The sequence below is a fragment of the Magnolia sinica genome, chromosome 5, assembly GCF_029962835.1.
Source record: "Magnolia sinica isolate HGM2019 chromosome 5, MsV1, whole genome shotgun sequence".
Lineage (NCBI taxonomy): Eukaryota > Viridiplantae > Streptophyta > Magnoliopsida > Magnoliales > Magnoliaceae > Magnolia > Magnolia sinica.
In genome coordinates, this window is record NC_080577.1 from 67,214,085 (window position 1) to 67,227,364 (window position 13,280).

Consider the following 13,280-nt stretch of genomic DNA (forward strand, 5'->3'; position numbering starts at 1 on the left):
CCCTGAGACAAGATTCATTCTTATGTCTGGGACATGTAGTACGTTGGTTAGGATTACCTTCTTTCCAGAGGTAAAGAGTAATTCCATGGTTCTTTTGCCTACAACTTTCGATCGTCCTTCATTTCCCATTTGAACCTCTTGACCATTGGTCTCGTCTTCATAGGTTTTGAAGGCAGATCGATCATTGCATACATGGACTGTAGCACCTGTATCATACCACCAACCAGGAATTTTCTCTTGAACTAGGTTCACTTCTGTGACTATGGCTACGATTTCATCATCTACTGCATTAGCCTCTTTTTTAGGCTTTTTTTGGTCCCTACAGACTTGGGCAAAATGCCTGGTCTTGCCGCAGACATAGCAAGCTCCCTTAGGTTTGCCGTTTTTCTTCTTTTGAATTTTCTTGAATTTTCCTTGATCTTTGTTAGGTTTAAGGGAATCAGTTTTCTCATTGGTATTATTTTGAGATGTCTTTTCTACTGTGTTCACCTTGGATGAGGATGCACCATTAGCATCATCCTTTTTGTCTCGGTTACGAGATTCTTCTTCAATACGAAGATGCTTCTGGATTTGTTCTAGGGTGAACTCTTCGGATTTATGCAGTAATTTCTTCCTGTAGTCTTTCTAGCTCGGATGCAACTTTGCGATTATAGCTCGATTTGAAAGGATTCAGGAAGATCGATTTTTATGGCTTTTATTTTATTTACAACAAGTTGCAGTTCTTGGATTTGGGCAAGCAGCAGTAGATTGTCTACCATCGTGAAGTCGAAATACCTGGAAATTAGAAATTTCTGTGTACCTTCCTCTTCAGCTTTGTATTTGTATTCCAGTGCGCTCCAAATTTATTTCGCTGATGTGGTCCCCATGTACAAATCGTACAACCGATCAGAAAGAGCATTGAGGATGTGGTCACAACACAGCAGTTCATCTTCTTGTCACTTGATCCTAGCAGCGATCTGCTCTGGAGTGTCAGTGTTCTTTGCTTCAGGCAGAGGCTGGAGAGTTGGGTCCAGGATGTAGAAGATCTTCAGAGCGGTCAGCAGGAATTTTAGCTTGTCCTGCCATCTCATGAAATTTGAACCATCAAATCGGTCCAATCAGATCAGATCCTGGTTCATCAGTTTGATTGATGCAACACTTTCGGTGTCCATGAATCACGCTTTAAGATTGTTAAAAAATTTCTTTTGGATACACCAAAAATATATAAGAAAATAGAAAAATAAAAATTATCATTAGGCTGAATCACGTATAAAACACGCTGTCCTTAAAGCGTGATTCGCCCCCTTATCAACTGTTGATGGGTTACAGGCGAATTGCTCCCAAGATAAGACAAGCCTTATCTATATCCAGCGTACATCAATCACGATAGGCCCACTATGGAAAAGTTTTAACGTAGTAGATTTCTTCTGGCAGACTTAAATGATGGAGATGATAACAGTATTCTAAAATGAAGCTATGGACTGTATCTGATTTGATGGGAGAGATGGTGTGTTGAAATGATGAAATCGGACTGGAATGTCCAGTTAATATAGGCCCCCGGTTTAGACCCGTTGCTGTGTGGTATTCAATGGTCCAGAACGTTTGAAAAATGTTTCTGGCCGTTGTCCATTAATCCCAGACGTTTCTGGTCATTAAATCTATAGATCTGACTGTTGGATCATCCTGTCCCGTTCGTTTTCAAACCATTGTGGCTTTTAAGGTAGCCATCTGTTTAAAAAACGGCTGGACGTTTCGGATTTAAGATCCGACCGTTCTCAGTCACCTATAAAACCCAGACTAATTTCCAACTTTTCAGATCCACACCGCCTAAGGCTCTGACCAAACCCATCGTACTAGACCCATCGCACTGCTACCGCATCGTCTCGCGCCGGTTCGCGTAAGGTCGCGAGGGAGCGACCACTCTGTGACACGATGCGCACGTGCGAAGTGTAAAGTGCGCCTTCTAGCGCTACTACAACTATACTGCCTCACTGCCTCACTGTCTCATTGCCCATGCCCTCGCCCACGCCCGTGCCCGAGCCCAAGCGCGAGCGCGCACCCGCGTGCGTGCATGCGTGTGTTCCAGTGCTTCGCATTGGAACACGCAGCCCGTGTTTCATCTCCTCCAAAAAGTTCCAAGTAAGAATACCCTTCTCAACATCTCATATAAACCACAAAACTATTCTTTGCATTTTCGATGTGGGACAAAGTACACACACCACACTTTTTAATTCAAAAAATATTTTGGTGGAAAAATCCTGAAATTTTGAAAATTTTAAATTTTCATTTTTATTATTTTTAAAATCACTAATTTTCAACAATAAATATGTAAGGGGTGGTTTGCTTGAACTTTGCCACGTATGCCCAGTATTTGAGAAAGACTTAGAATCTTATAGTGTGGAGACCTATGCAGGAATAGATGTGATGGGCTGAATTACTCCATCCCTCATTCATTATAAACACTAGTCGTGCTTCCTTCACCTGCATATATAGAAAACAGAAGTCCTATTGTAGGATTTGAAGAAGGGTGGAAGGCTTAGAATATCAAAGATTCAACTTCGCTCGTATCAAAGATTCTTCATATTAAGTTCCTATTTAGGTACGTGATTTAAATTAAGTTCATATTATTTTCATAATTGATGCATCGACGATCCTACGTTCCACAAACTTAGTTAACCAACGATATCAAAATTAACTTATGCGGTATTTTTTTTTTCTCAATTGTAAGCCCCATTCATAAAATTAGATTCAATTTTTCAGAGGGCATATGCACTATGAGTGGAAACCATTCAGTGCATGCCTCTCACAAGTGATGGGTTGCGATCGGACCCTCCTGAACCGTGGATCAGGATGATTTTCTTCCCTCGGGATCTACAATGGAAAGGCGCACATGATGCGCTGAGTAGAAAGGTGTACTTGCCAGCGACAATAAATGAGAGCTGTACAGAGGAGACGAGACAACTCTCAGATCGTAAGACAGATACCATAGCGTACAACTATATGTGTAGCTGCGTAGAAATAGGTAGATGCAGATTATCTTATTTAGTATTTAAATTTTTTCTACATAATGAGTATTTGAATAAAAATCTAACTATAAAATAAGATGATCCACCTATGCGTATACAGGAAGATTATTACCGATGTTACGATCATACAAAAATTAAGTGGTGAAAATGGGAGGAAGAAGCTTAGATCTCTTTCCCCTAACAAGCGCGGTGGTGTCTGGGAATGTCCCACCATCCTCCCCAATTTCCTCAATACATCCTTCCTTTGTTACCCTCACGGGATAGTTGACAAGATGCACTCCTTCCATGTCTACTACGTCCTCCCCACTGTATGCCATCCACGTTTCCTCTCCAATGCCCACCATCCTCCTCACACACTCTACACTTTCCGGTTCTAGGAAGACTTGCTCAATGCGCCTGGTGTGCTCGTACCAGAGTGACATCCGATACTTGTGAACATCGCTACTGTCTCTCCTTTCGCCGGTGAAGTCAGGCTGATAGCATCCTATTGCTATCTCAGTGTCTCTTCTCCCATCCATCGATCGTTGGTTCACATTCGCCGACCCTATCAAGATGTACTCATCGTCCACTGGCTCACCAAAAAAAAAAAAAAAAAAAAAACACTTTTTACTATCACCTTCTGCATTAAATGCTGAGGTTTTCTTAAATGCCTTCTGACGTATTACAAAAAGATACCTTAGGAACCAAGCTGTTGGATTTAAGCCTTGAAAAAGATACAAACTATTTATTAATGTGGCTCCTTTAGGGTGGGGATGCCTAAAAATACTCTCAAATAAAATATTTTAACTTATTAATTATATAAATACATGGGTTGACTACTCATGTTCAAAGCAAATGACTCAGATTACCATAGGTTTGGAATAATCAAATTAAGAGCTTTTATTTATTGTCTTTCCACCATCTAAAGTGAGATTAGTCATATCAACGAACAAATCATTGGAAGATGACCCATAATCAAAAGTTAAAGTCCACATCATCAAACCGTGATTCGTCGGGATGTATTCAAGGAAAGCTCTTAAATATTTCATGTCTCACGCCATACAAGTAAACTTAATATGCTCTCACATGACGATCTTCCTTACCAAGGAAGCACAATCTAAGCTGTTCGAATAGTGGAACCCACTTTCGATGGTTCATATCTCAACCATACGCTGATGAATAATTACATCTGGCCTTTTTTTTTTTTTGCTGAAACGTGGACCATTATGTTGAAAATAGTCTACAAGAAAAATACCCAGTAATAAGACTGTTTGCATGGTCTGAACTAGTTGATTTTGAGATATGGCCCATCTGCTGTGAGAGAACCTTTCGAGTAACAGTACACGCATGCCACGTGCAAATTGATGGTGTGCATGTATGTGTTGCGAATGATCATACTAAGTCCGCATATGTCAAGTAAGAGCTCATTAGGGTGTGAATTCCTGTTCGAGCCTAGGAAGAACTACACGGTCACTTGTGGCCATCGTATGGGTAGATCCCTTAGATTAAAGTCATTTAAATTGAAAAGCAGGGGTAAAAATGATCTGAATATCCACTTGGCAGGAAATGGGATCATGGTTATTTCTACTCGGTGTGTTCTCAAGGAATGTTGAAAAAGGACCTTGGTGGAAGTAGCGAGAAAAGACTTAATAACCTGTGTTATAATTGATGATGCTGTCCTTGATTGTGTTGAATATTCATGTAGCCAAACTCAATGATGTAGGGAAAAACGTGATGAGGTCGACCACCGTCTTCCTCAAGGATAACTACTTCGAATCCACAGAGCTCTCTGGATTCCTCACATAGTTTCCTCAAATCCACGAGGGATAAAATAGAAATAATTTCTAAAAAATTCAAAATTAAATTAATTGATGATGAAAACAAAAAATTACAATCCTTTAAATAATGAGTTCAAACCTAAGGAGTTTTAGACTCAAACTCCAACTCAAACACCCTAAAAACGTGACTTAAACTTAATATATTTATATACGATCATCATTCCTAATAGACTTCATGGTTTTCGGTCAAAAATAGTCAGTGTCCAGTTTGGCATAACCACATTATCCTCTTAATTTTTCTATGTCCTTTTCATGTTGGGCACAACTCTTAAAACTCAAAGGATCAAAAGTTATAATTAAACTAAAACTTATTATTTATAGTAAAAACGAAAATAAAAGGGACTTTTGACCGTCAATCCTGATGGAATCTCACAAATCTAGCATGGGCAACCCAATATAGATGGGTTGGTTGGCTAAACTAGCTTTTCCTACCTTAAAATCATATATGATACGTCGAAAAACTCATTATAGTTTGCGAGATATGATTGTTTTAAGGTTTTGGCGGTCCAGAATTTTTTGAAAAAAAAAAAAAGGTGTTTAGCTCAGAATATGGTCCTTTACCATGGACATGGATTGCTAGCAACCTTGATGTGGCCCAATGAACGATCATCATGTACATTCTAACTTAACTCATGAGTGAAAAATAAAGATTTCCGAACGAAAGAGTACCATGTCTACTATAATGTGACCCATGGGTGGAAAATAAAGATTTTCTAGTGAAAGAGCACCATGTGCACCCTATGATGACCCATAAGAGAAAAATAAAGAGTTCTTAGTGAAAGAGCACTATGAAAAGGGCAAAACTATCATTCCACTCATGGGAATGTTCGATTTTCACTGCAGTAGCAGATTGTGATTTAAGTTGGTATCCAACTCCCGTGATGCAAAATCAAGGAGTCATTAAACTCACACATATTGCTTAAAATATCCAAAAGTACTGGCATATAACAATGATATATAGTGTTGTATAAAGTTTTTGAATATCATTAAATACATAGAATATATAGATACAATGCCCGGGGAACAACATTGCTTTTCGAAAATCAAGAAGAAAATGCCAAAAACTCCTCTCTCTTTTTCTTTTATTTTTTTTCTTTTCTTTTTGTTTTTTGTTTTTTTTTTAAAATTTTTTTTTAAATTTTATTTTTTAGAGAGAGAGGAGGATGAGTGGGGAAATAGAGATTGAAGAGCAGAAACAGACCAAAACTCAATCGGTGAGTTTTTTCAATTTAAAGTGTTTTTCTTCTTAAATGATTTATAATCGATGGAACCAGGTACTAATCTATATAATTTTACCTGTTTTGCTTGCACAAATTTTGAATTTTACTTTTGATTGTTTATTTTTACGACAATGGAAAATTTCATGGAAAATTGAAACTTCCCACTATTTTACCCATTTAACTTGCAATTAGAGTTTGAAAAAATTATGTAAGGTGTTTGTCGATAATTGATTTAGGACCTATTTGGATACACTCCCATAAGTAGCTTTTTTAAATAAAAAAAAACCTTATAAGTAGCAAATAAACTACTTAACAAAAGTTTGTTTCGTAACCACCTTCTTAAAGGTAGCATATTAACTTAAAACTTGCTCACAAGTATCAGTAAAGCTTTTTAGTCCACATCTCTACACATGATGGACAGTCTATATCAAAGGTTACCCTGCTTGATAGACGCCCACATCGAAGGTGGGGCCTACATGATGGATAGTGTAATTAAAGGTGAGCTCCACATGATAGGTAGTGGACATTAAAGGTGGGCGCCATATGATGGATAATTAATTGTGGGCCCCATATGATGGATGGCCAACATTAAGGTGGCCTCACATAATGAACTGTCAACGTCAAAAGTTATCCCCTAATGATGAATTGCTCAGCATGATGGACAACCCACTTGGAAGGTGGAACCCACGAAATAGACAACTTCAAAGTGGGCTCTACATGATTGGTAGTGAACATTAAAGGTCAGGCCTAAATAATGGGCTCTGTATGATGGATGACCCACTCAAGTGGGCCTTTCATGGTGGATGACCCACATTAAGGTGGGCCTCGCATGATGGACAATCCATATCAAAGGTCGACCTGTAATGCATTGAATGACCTATATCTAAGTTAGGCCCCGTATGATGGGTGTCCAACTACAAAGTTGGGCCTCACATGATGAACGATCCACATCCAATGTCTGACTCGATAGACAGTCCACATCCTAGGTGTGCCCCACTTGATTAATAGTCCACATCGAAGGTGGCCCTCGTGAGGTGAATGGTCCACATTATAAGTAGGCTCCACACAATGGATGGTTCACGTTGAAGATAATGCCAAGGTAAACTCAACACAATGAATGATCCACATTCAATGTTGGCCCCACATAATTGATAATGGATATTAAATGAGAATCCCACATGAATAAGTAAAAATTGGAAGAGATTTGAAAAAAAAAATGTTAAAGGGAAGAAAACAAAAGGAGATATTAATGAAAGATATTTAAAAATAACTTTTGTGATGTTGGAAATCAAATATTCTGTTTCACTTTTTGGGTGATAAGTATGTTATTTATCATATTTATTTCTTGAATAAGTAGAAACCAAGATAAGTTACTTGAGGTATAAGTAGCTTAAGTATAATGACGTAAGATCCAAACAGCCTCTCATTGAGGCCCACCTTGATATTGATATATATATATATATATATATATATATATATATATATATATATATATATATATATATATATATATATATATATATATATATATATATATATGGGAAATGGTTCTATGCGGTCAAGCTCATGGGAACTTCCCATGAGGTCGAGTTGTGTGGGCCCCACCATGATGCGTGTCGAACATCAACACCGTGCATTTAATGGGTCCCCTTTAAATTATGGGATATCCCAAAAATCAGCCGTACACGGAACTCAGGTGATCCATACCATCTAAAATCATATGAAGACGTGCCTAAAACATATAAAAGCACTTGGAGGGGCCCACATGAAATTTGGATGCGCCTGAAACTTGGTCTAAGCCCTCATCCAAGTGGGACACACATAATGGATGGGTTGGATTTGTGAACAACATCTCAGTGGGCCCAAAAAATGATTATGAATGTTTTAATGGGAGGATAACCCTCTCAACTTTTGTATGTGGTGTGGCCCACAAAAATCATAGATTGACTTGCTTTTTAAGCTAGAGGACCACCATGGAATTGTGCATCTGACTGATGGGGTAGATGTTCGACAGGTATCACGGTGGGGCCCAGCTTGACCTCATGGGAAGTTCCCATGAGCTCGAGTGCATAGAACTATTTCCCCACATATATATAACCAACCAAAATTGGTTCTTAATATGTTTGTGTATTGATAAGTGTATACTGATCTTACTATCAACAATACTCTTTTATTTAATTTTTTAAACAAGTTAAATCTTATGAAAAAGAAATTAGAAAATAATTTTGAAATATATTTTTTTAATACATACGCTGTATTAATATATGTATGTTTTTTTTACTTATTTTTTGATATTGAATGTATGGGTTGTATTTTCTTACTTGTTTTGTATAATTTATAAATGATATTACTCATCTTGGATATAAGTGCGTTATGTCCGCCACTTGTGTAGGACAACTCATAATTTGGGACCTTATATAAATGAAATTTATGATGTCTTTTAAGTTCTAAATATATAATTTAACATCTTTTGAAGTTTCATTGATAATTTAACTAATATATATATATATATATATATATATATATATATATATATATATATATATATATATATATATATATATATATTCTAATGTTAAAAAAAAAAAAAAAAAACAATGATTTATCAAGCAATACATGCGATATTTTCTATATGCTTTCATATTTTAAGGGTGCCAAACATGCAATGATACCAATATTTAAATCAGTGGGACCATTGTATGAGAGACGCACATCACCCATGCTTTTCAGGAAGATCAGGATACGCTGGCCAGGCCTGTAAGTTGGATAGACTAAAATGATGATGATGATCTGACCTCATTTGGCTGAGCAGGATTCGCTTGCCAGGCCTATTAGCTAGACTAGAATGATGATGATGATCTGACCTCATTTTATAATGTCCCACGGAGGAATTTGGAATGTCTAGCCAAAGAAAATGACATAGAATAGAGGATTCCTCTTACCTATCATAAGCTTGGAATGAACGTAGATCATGAACCTTCTATGCATTTGTGCTCTCCAATATTGACTTGTGTGCTGAGGCGAAGAAGGTGGAATAAACTCCCCTCTCACCACCTTCTCCCTGTTGGCTAGGCAGAAGAAGTTCAAGTAATCCATCGGGTGAACTCCCACACCAGTTTCTCCAATTGCTTCGCCGATCAACCGGTACATCATCGACATAGTCAACCTTGTCCAGTGCAGTATATCTTGAACACTCTCGCTCTCTGGTACCCCTTCAGGCCACATCGGGATCACAATGTACACTGCAAACCGCTCCCTTGACCGTATCTTACTCGCCAACTTCAGGGCTATCTCCACCGGGATCAAGTTCTTGCACCTGCATCGCTGATCCTTTTCCCACATATTGCAACCACCTATGAAATATTGGTTCTCAATGTAAACAAACCTTTCTGCCCGGCGAATGGCTTCTACGTAAGCTGCATGGATACTGCACTCAGCAACACAGACATCATCCAGCAAGGGCCTCGCCGAGATGTGGTCAATTGATCGAAAGACTTGAACTTTCCAATTGTAATCGTGTCCTACCATGATGGATGGTTGGATGAGATCGGAGATCTCATCGGTGGATAAGAGCAAACAAGGCTCGCATTGTTTCATCCAACGTTGCTCGAAGTTTATCAACACATCCCAAGCAGCTTGGCCTGTGATGGAGGCATGGGTGTCATGCCAGGGCTCTCGTGGTCCACCTCGGTGGAGGCTAGCACCGTCGAAATTGATCTGGTAGAAATCATCAGCGTGAGATTCGGTGTTGAGTGTTCGGAACAACGAGTGCTCCTCCGTATCATAGCGGCCATCACAGAGATCCAAACCGCCAACGAAGCTCATGATCTCTCTATGACCAATGCTTGACTGGATGTCAACGGTGATCGTCTTTTGGTGGTGGGCGAAGGATGTAGGGAATTTATGGTGCATCCTCGGGCATAACCGGCACACCACCTTTGAGTGCTTGAAGTAGTCGAAAGCGTCTTGATCGTGAGTTCTCATCACCCCTTTGTTCTTGATAATGGGCAGCGATGTTTCATCGTCCCAGAGCATGATCCTAACTGCTACTCCCTCCTCTGCCTTACGCTTCAACAGCTCCCCAATCGTAACTCCCTTCGCTTGTGGAATTTCAGTTTCTGGATCTCTTACCTTCGTACAAACATTCTTGGATTGGTATTAGCTTCCACATAACGGAGTTCATCGAAATGTTAGAGCGGCATTGCATTTGGATGCTCTATGGATTTGAATCGTAATAAAATTGCATTATCATTTTATTTGGGAAAGACTCCTTGGAATTAAAATCAAAGGATAGACTTGAGATGGAGGTGTTTTCAATTTGAGTCATTGCCTTTTTATGAAACTAGAATCCTCATCGTAGCTTCGGCATTTCGTAACAATTCAATTCACGTGTCCATCCAAACTAAGGGTGGTGATGGCCTGGGTTTCTACATTAGCCCAGGCCCATCCAAACAGATAAGACCCAAGTCTCAAGCCCAGCATGGGACAACCAAAGGAGGTTCAAGCTCAAGCCCAAAAACTTTAGTTGGACCCAGGCTGGAAATTGACAGAATCCTGATTTTCCCACTTCAATGTTTCTAATCTACCACTGATAAAGTTGGCTACACATGCACAAAGAAATAGCCATTTTAGAGGAATGAAACCAAGAGTCTACATTCAAGATATATGACTTTCCAATAGAGGGTTGTAATGACATATTTGTAAGAAATTACACATGCATGTATAGTGTTGGGTTGGGCGGGCCTGTTCTGGCCAAAATGACTTTTGCTCGAGTCTGGCCTAAAAATTGGTTGGGCCATGCGTGCAACGTCCAAGCCCTGGCCAAAGCCGAGATGGGTTTGTCATGTCATGAGGGAGGCTACAAAGCCCATTGCGACCCTTAATCAACGGTGAATAAATGGGATTTTAATACATCTTGCTAATGGATGATGCTTACCAGTACTATCTTAGGGTTGAGAGACCAGCCAGCTATGTATATCAAATGCTTGGTGCCGTCCATGGCCTTGTAGATATCCTCCCACAGCTTCCTTGACTGGTACATCTGCCCTCCATCCATATGAAGTGGTGGTTGAAAGCAAGGCCTGTGGTGTGCATCTTGATACAGCGTGACTGCGCAATTGGAACGTTGGTGGAAGGTCACGCCGCTGGTGATGCCCAAGAACGTGCCATGTGCAAACCCTCTACCCCAATGCCGGTCGGATTCCGCATGCTTAAAACCTAGGCGGAACCGGAGCTTGAGTTTCGGGATTGGCTTTCCTTTCTCCGTGAGGAGAGGGAAGAAACCATCATGAAGGGAAGCATTATTTAACAACTGGTGGGCTGGGATGTGGATCTTGCCCAGGATGGAAAATCTAGTCCTCAGTGTTATGACTATCATTGTCGAATCGGAGGAATGAGCACAAAGAATTTGGAAGGATTGGTTCCATGTACGGTCGAGTTCGTGGGTCGTCTCTGCCACTTTGGTTTCATTGAGCTTGATGGTCACGTATGAAGGCTTCTCTCCCACGCATATACACTGAAATGCATCCTGGTTTCATTGGTTTAGTTTGGAGAAGAAAATTGTCGGGATCCAACAGATGAAAAAAGAAAAAGAAAAAGAAAATTAAATTAAATACAACAATATGGCAATCTTAACATCAAAGAAACGGTATAAAAACAAATTGACGGTCCACATTCAACGTGGACGGCCAGGATTTCCTAACACTATGTTTTGTATTGTGGTTCATCCATGGCTGACATTAAACTGAAACGCTGGTCATCACAGGGACAAATGGGAAAGCTTCTCCCCTGACTTCCATCCATGCTTATACCAATTACCAAGTGTACATCTATACTTATGTATTCGTTAGCACGCATCAATATAAGAAAATGTGACCATATACAGCAGCTGTGTGTTGAGGTTTCAGATACAGCCACAAACATGTCACGTGTATAATATCCAATCAGTTGAAAAAGTGGGCCATGATGAGCACTTGGTATGCAAATGAGGCTTCTACACTCAATAGGTGGGCCACACTCTTGTACTGAGCCATACCATACAATAGGCTTTACAACATAGTTTGAAAACACTAAAAGTTGAGTGAACTCGATGTTCAGCTGGATCGGGTTGATTTAAGGACTCGACCCAACTTGACTCAATATTTAATAATTATAAATTCAAAAAATTAAGAATAGGAGTAGATATTTAACATATATAAATATGAGTAATATAAAATGCAAACATTATCATCAAACCACTCAACAGTGTGCTGCTTAAGCTCATCTTACCTCTCCCTGTGACTCGCTGAGTGACTCAGTTCTAGTCACTGGAAGGGATCCAGTTGACTCAATGATACGTCTGAGTTAGGATTGAGTAAGATCCAAGACTCAGTTTCTCAGTGACTCGTCTCAAAATCTTTCTGAGTCAAGTTGACTCGACCGAGTTTGGACTGTCCTGATTTTCACTACAGGAGATCATCATTGTGGTGTGGTCCACCCTTTCATGGATCAGACATTCTACATGAGCAGAAAGAATGTATCTAACAGTTTAGATATAGTCATTTGGCTATATATAATACTTACACTGCAGGGAGAGGATGGATCGTAGGCTGTAGCATAGAAGATGGAAGCTTCAAGTGTTCCATGCAGGAATTTGAAGAAGTTTCGTTCCATAACCAAAGATACGTTTGAAAAGTTGTGACTGTACATGAATCTTCAGATGTAGCAATCTTTAAATAAGGAAAGAGAGGAGGGTTTGCGTAAGAATGTATAAATAAAAGGGGTGAGGATTATCAATTTCTTGGATGTGAATTACAAGCCAAATGCAAACTTGAACTGCAATGGAAGAGGTCGGGGGTTGGAAAGCTTCGACGGGTCTGGACTTGATTTCTTAGAGGCAATAGCTGGAGTGTGTGATAAGGTACTTCTGTCCTCGTCGCTTAAACATCAATCAATCAAGTTTCCGTTTATACCACTTCGGGCTGTGGTTAGATGTGGGTGACGTACATAGTCAATTGTACCCTTCTTTAAGGAATTTTCATTTTATAGTTGAAAAATGTTGATATGCAGCTCCTTTTGACCATTCATCTGGTCGGCTTCCAGGGATTTTATTGAAATAGCCTCTAGCGTTTGGTCATCATGTTTTTCGGAGTTTGCTCAGGCTAAGGGCCTGTTTGTTAACTACGAAAATAGTACTTAAGTGGAATTCAGAAAATGCTCCGCATCAAGATTTGTTTGTTAACGCAGAAATCGGAAAGAGC

At 39.5% G+C, this 13,280-nt stretch overlaps 1 protein-coding gene across 3 annotated transcripts; it reads right to left on the reverse strand.

The window, feature by feature from the left end:
* Positions 1-2,994: 2,994 nt before the first annotated feature.
* LOC131246106 (phospholipase D alpha 4) lies at positions 2,995-12,731 on the reverse strand. Of its 3 annotated transcripts, none has more exons than XM_058245974.1 (4): positions 12,604-12,731; positions 10,979-11,557; positions 8,985-10,173; positions 2,995-3,549 (listed from the first exon to the last, which is right to left on the reverse strand). In XM_058245974.1, exons 1-4 carry the CDS (start codon positions 12,727-12,729, stop codon positions 3,140-3,142), a joined length of 2,304 nt encoding a protein of 767 aa, XP_058101957.1. In that variant the 5' UTR covers positions 12,730-12,731; the 3' UTR covers positions 2,995-3,139. The 3 variants fall into 3 exon arrangements, with proteins under 3 accessions (XP_058101957.1, XP_058101955.1, XP_058101956.1); XM_058245972.1 differs by having other exon boundaries at positions 2,995-3,573; XM_058245973.1 differs by having other exon boundaries at positions 2,995-3,573; positions 10,979-11,569; positions 12,604-12,728.
* Positions 12,732-13,280: the final 549 nt, after the last annotated feature.

What these genes read in the sequence shown, in the direction of transcription:
- LOC131246106 (XM_058245972.1), bottom strand. Translation starts at nt 12,729, where the DNA reads ATGTACAGTCACAACTTTTCAAACGTATCTTTGGTTATGGAACGAAAC. An exon ending in TCAACCCTAAGATAGTACTG is followed by an intron (nt 10,174 to 10,978) that starts GTAAGCATCATC and finishes GTTTGTACGAAG; the next exon opens with GTAAGAGATCCAGAAACTGA. An exon ending in TCATTCCAAGCTTATGATAG is followed by an intron (nt 3,574 to 8,984) that starts GTAAGAGGAATC and finishes TTGGTGAGCCAG; the next exon opens with TGGACGATGAGTACATCTTG.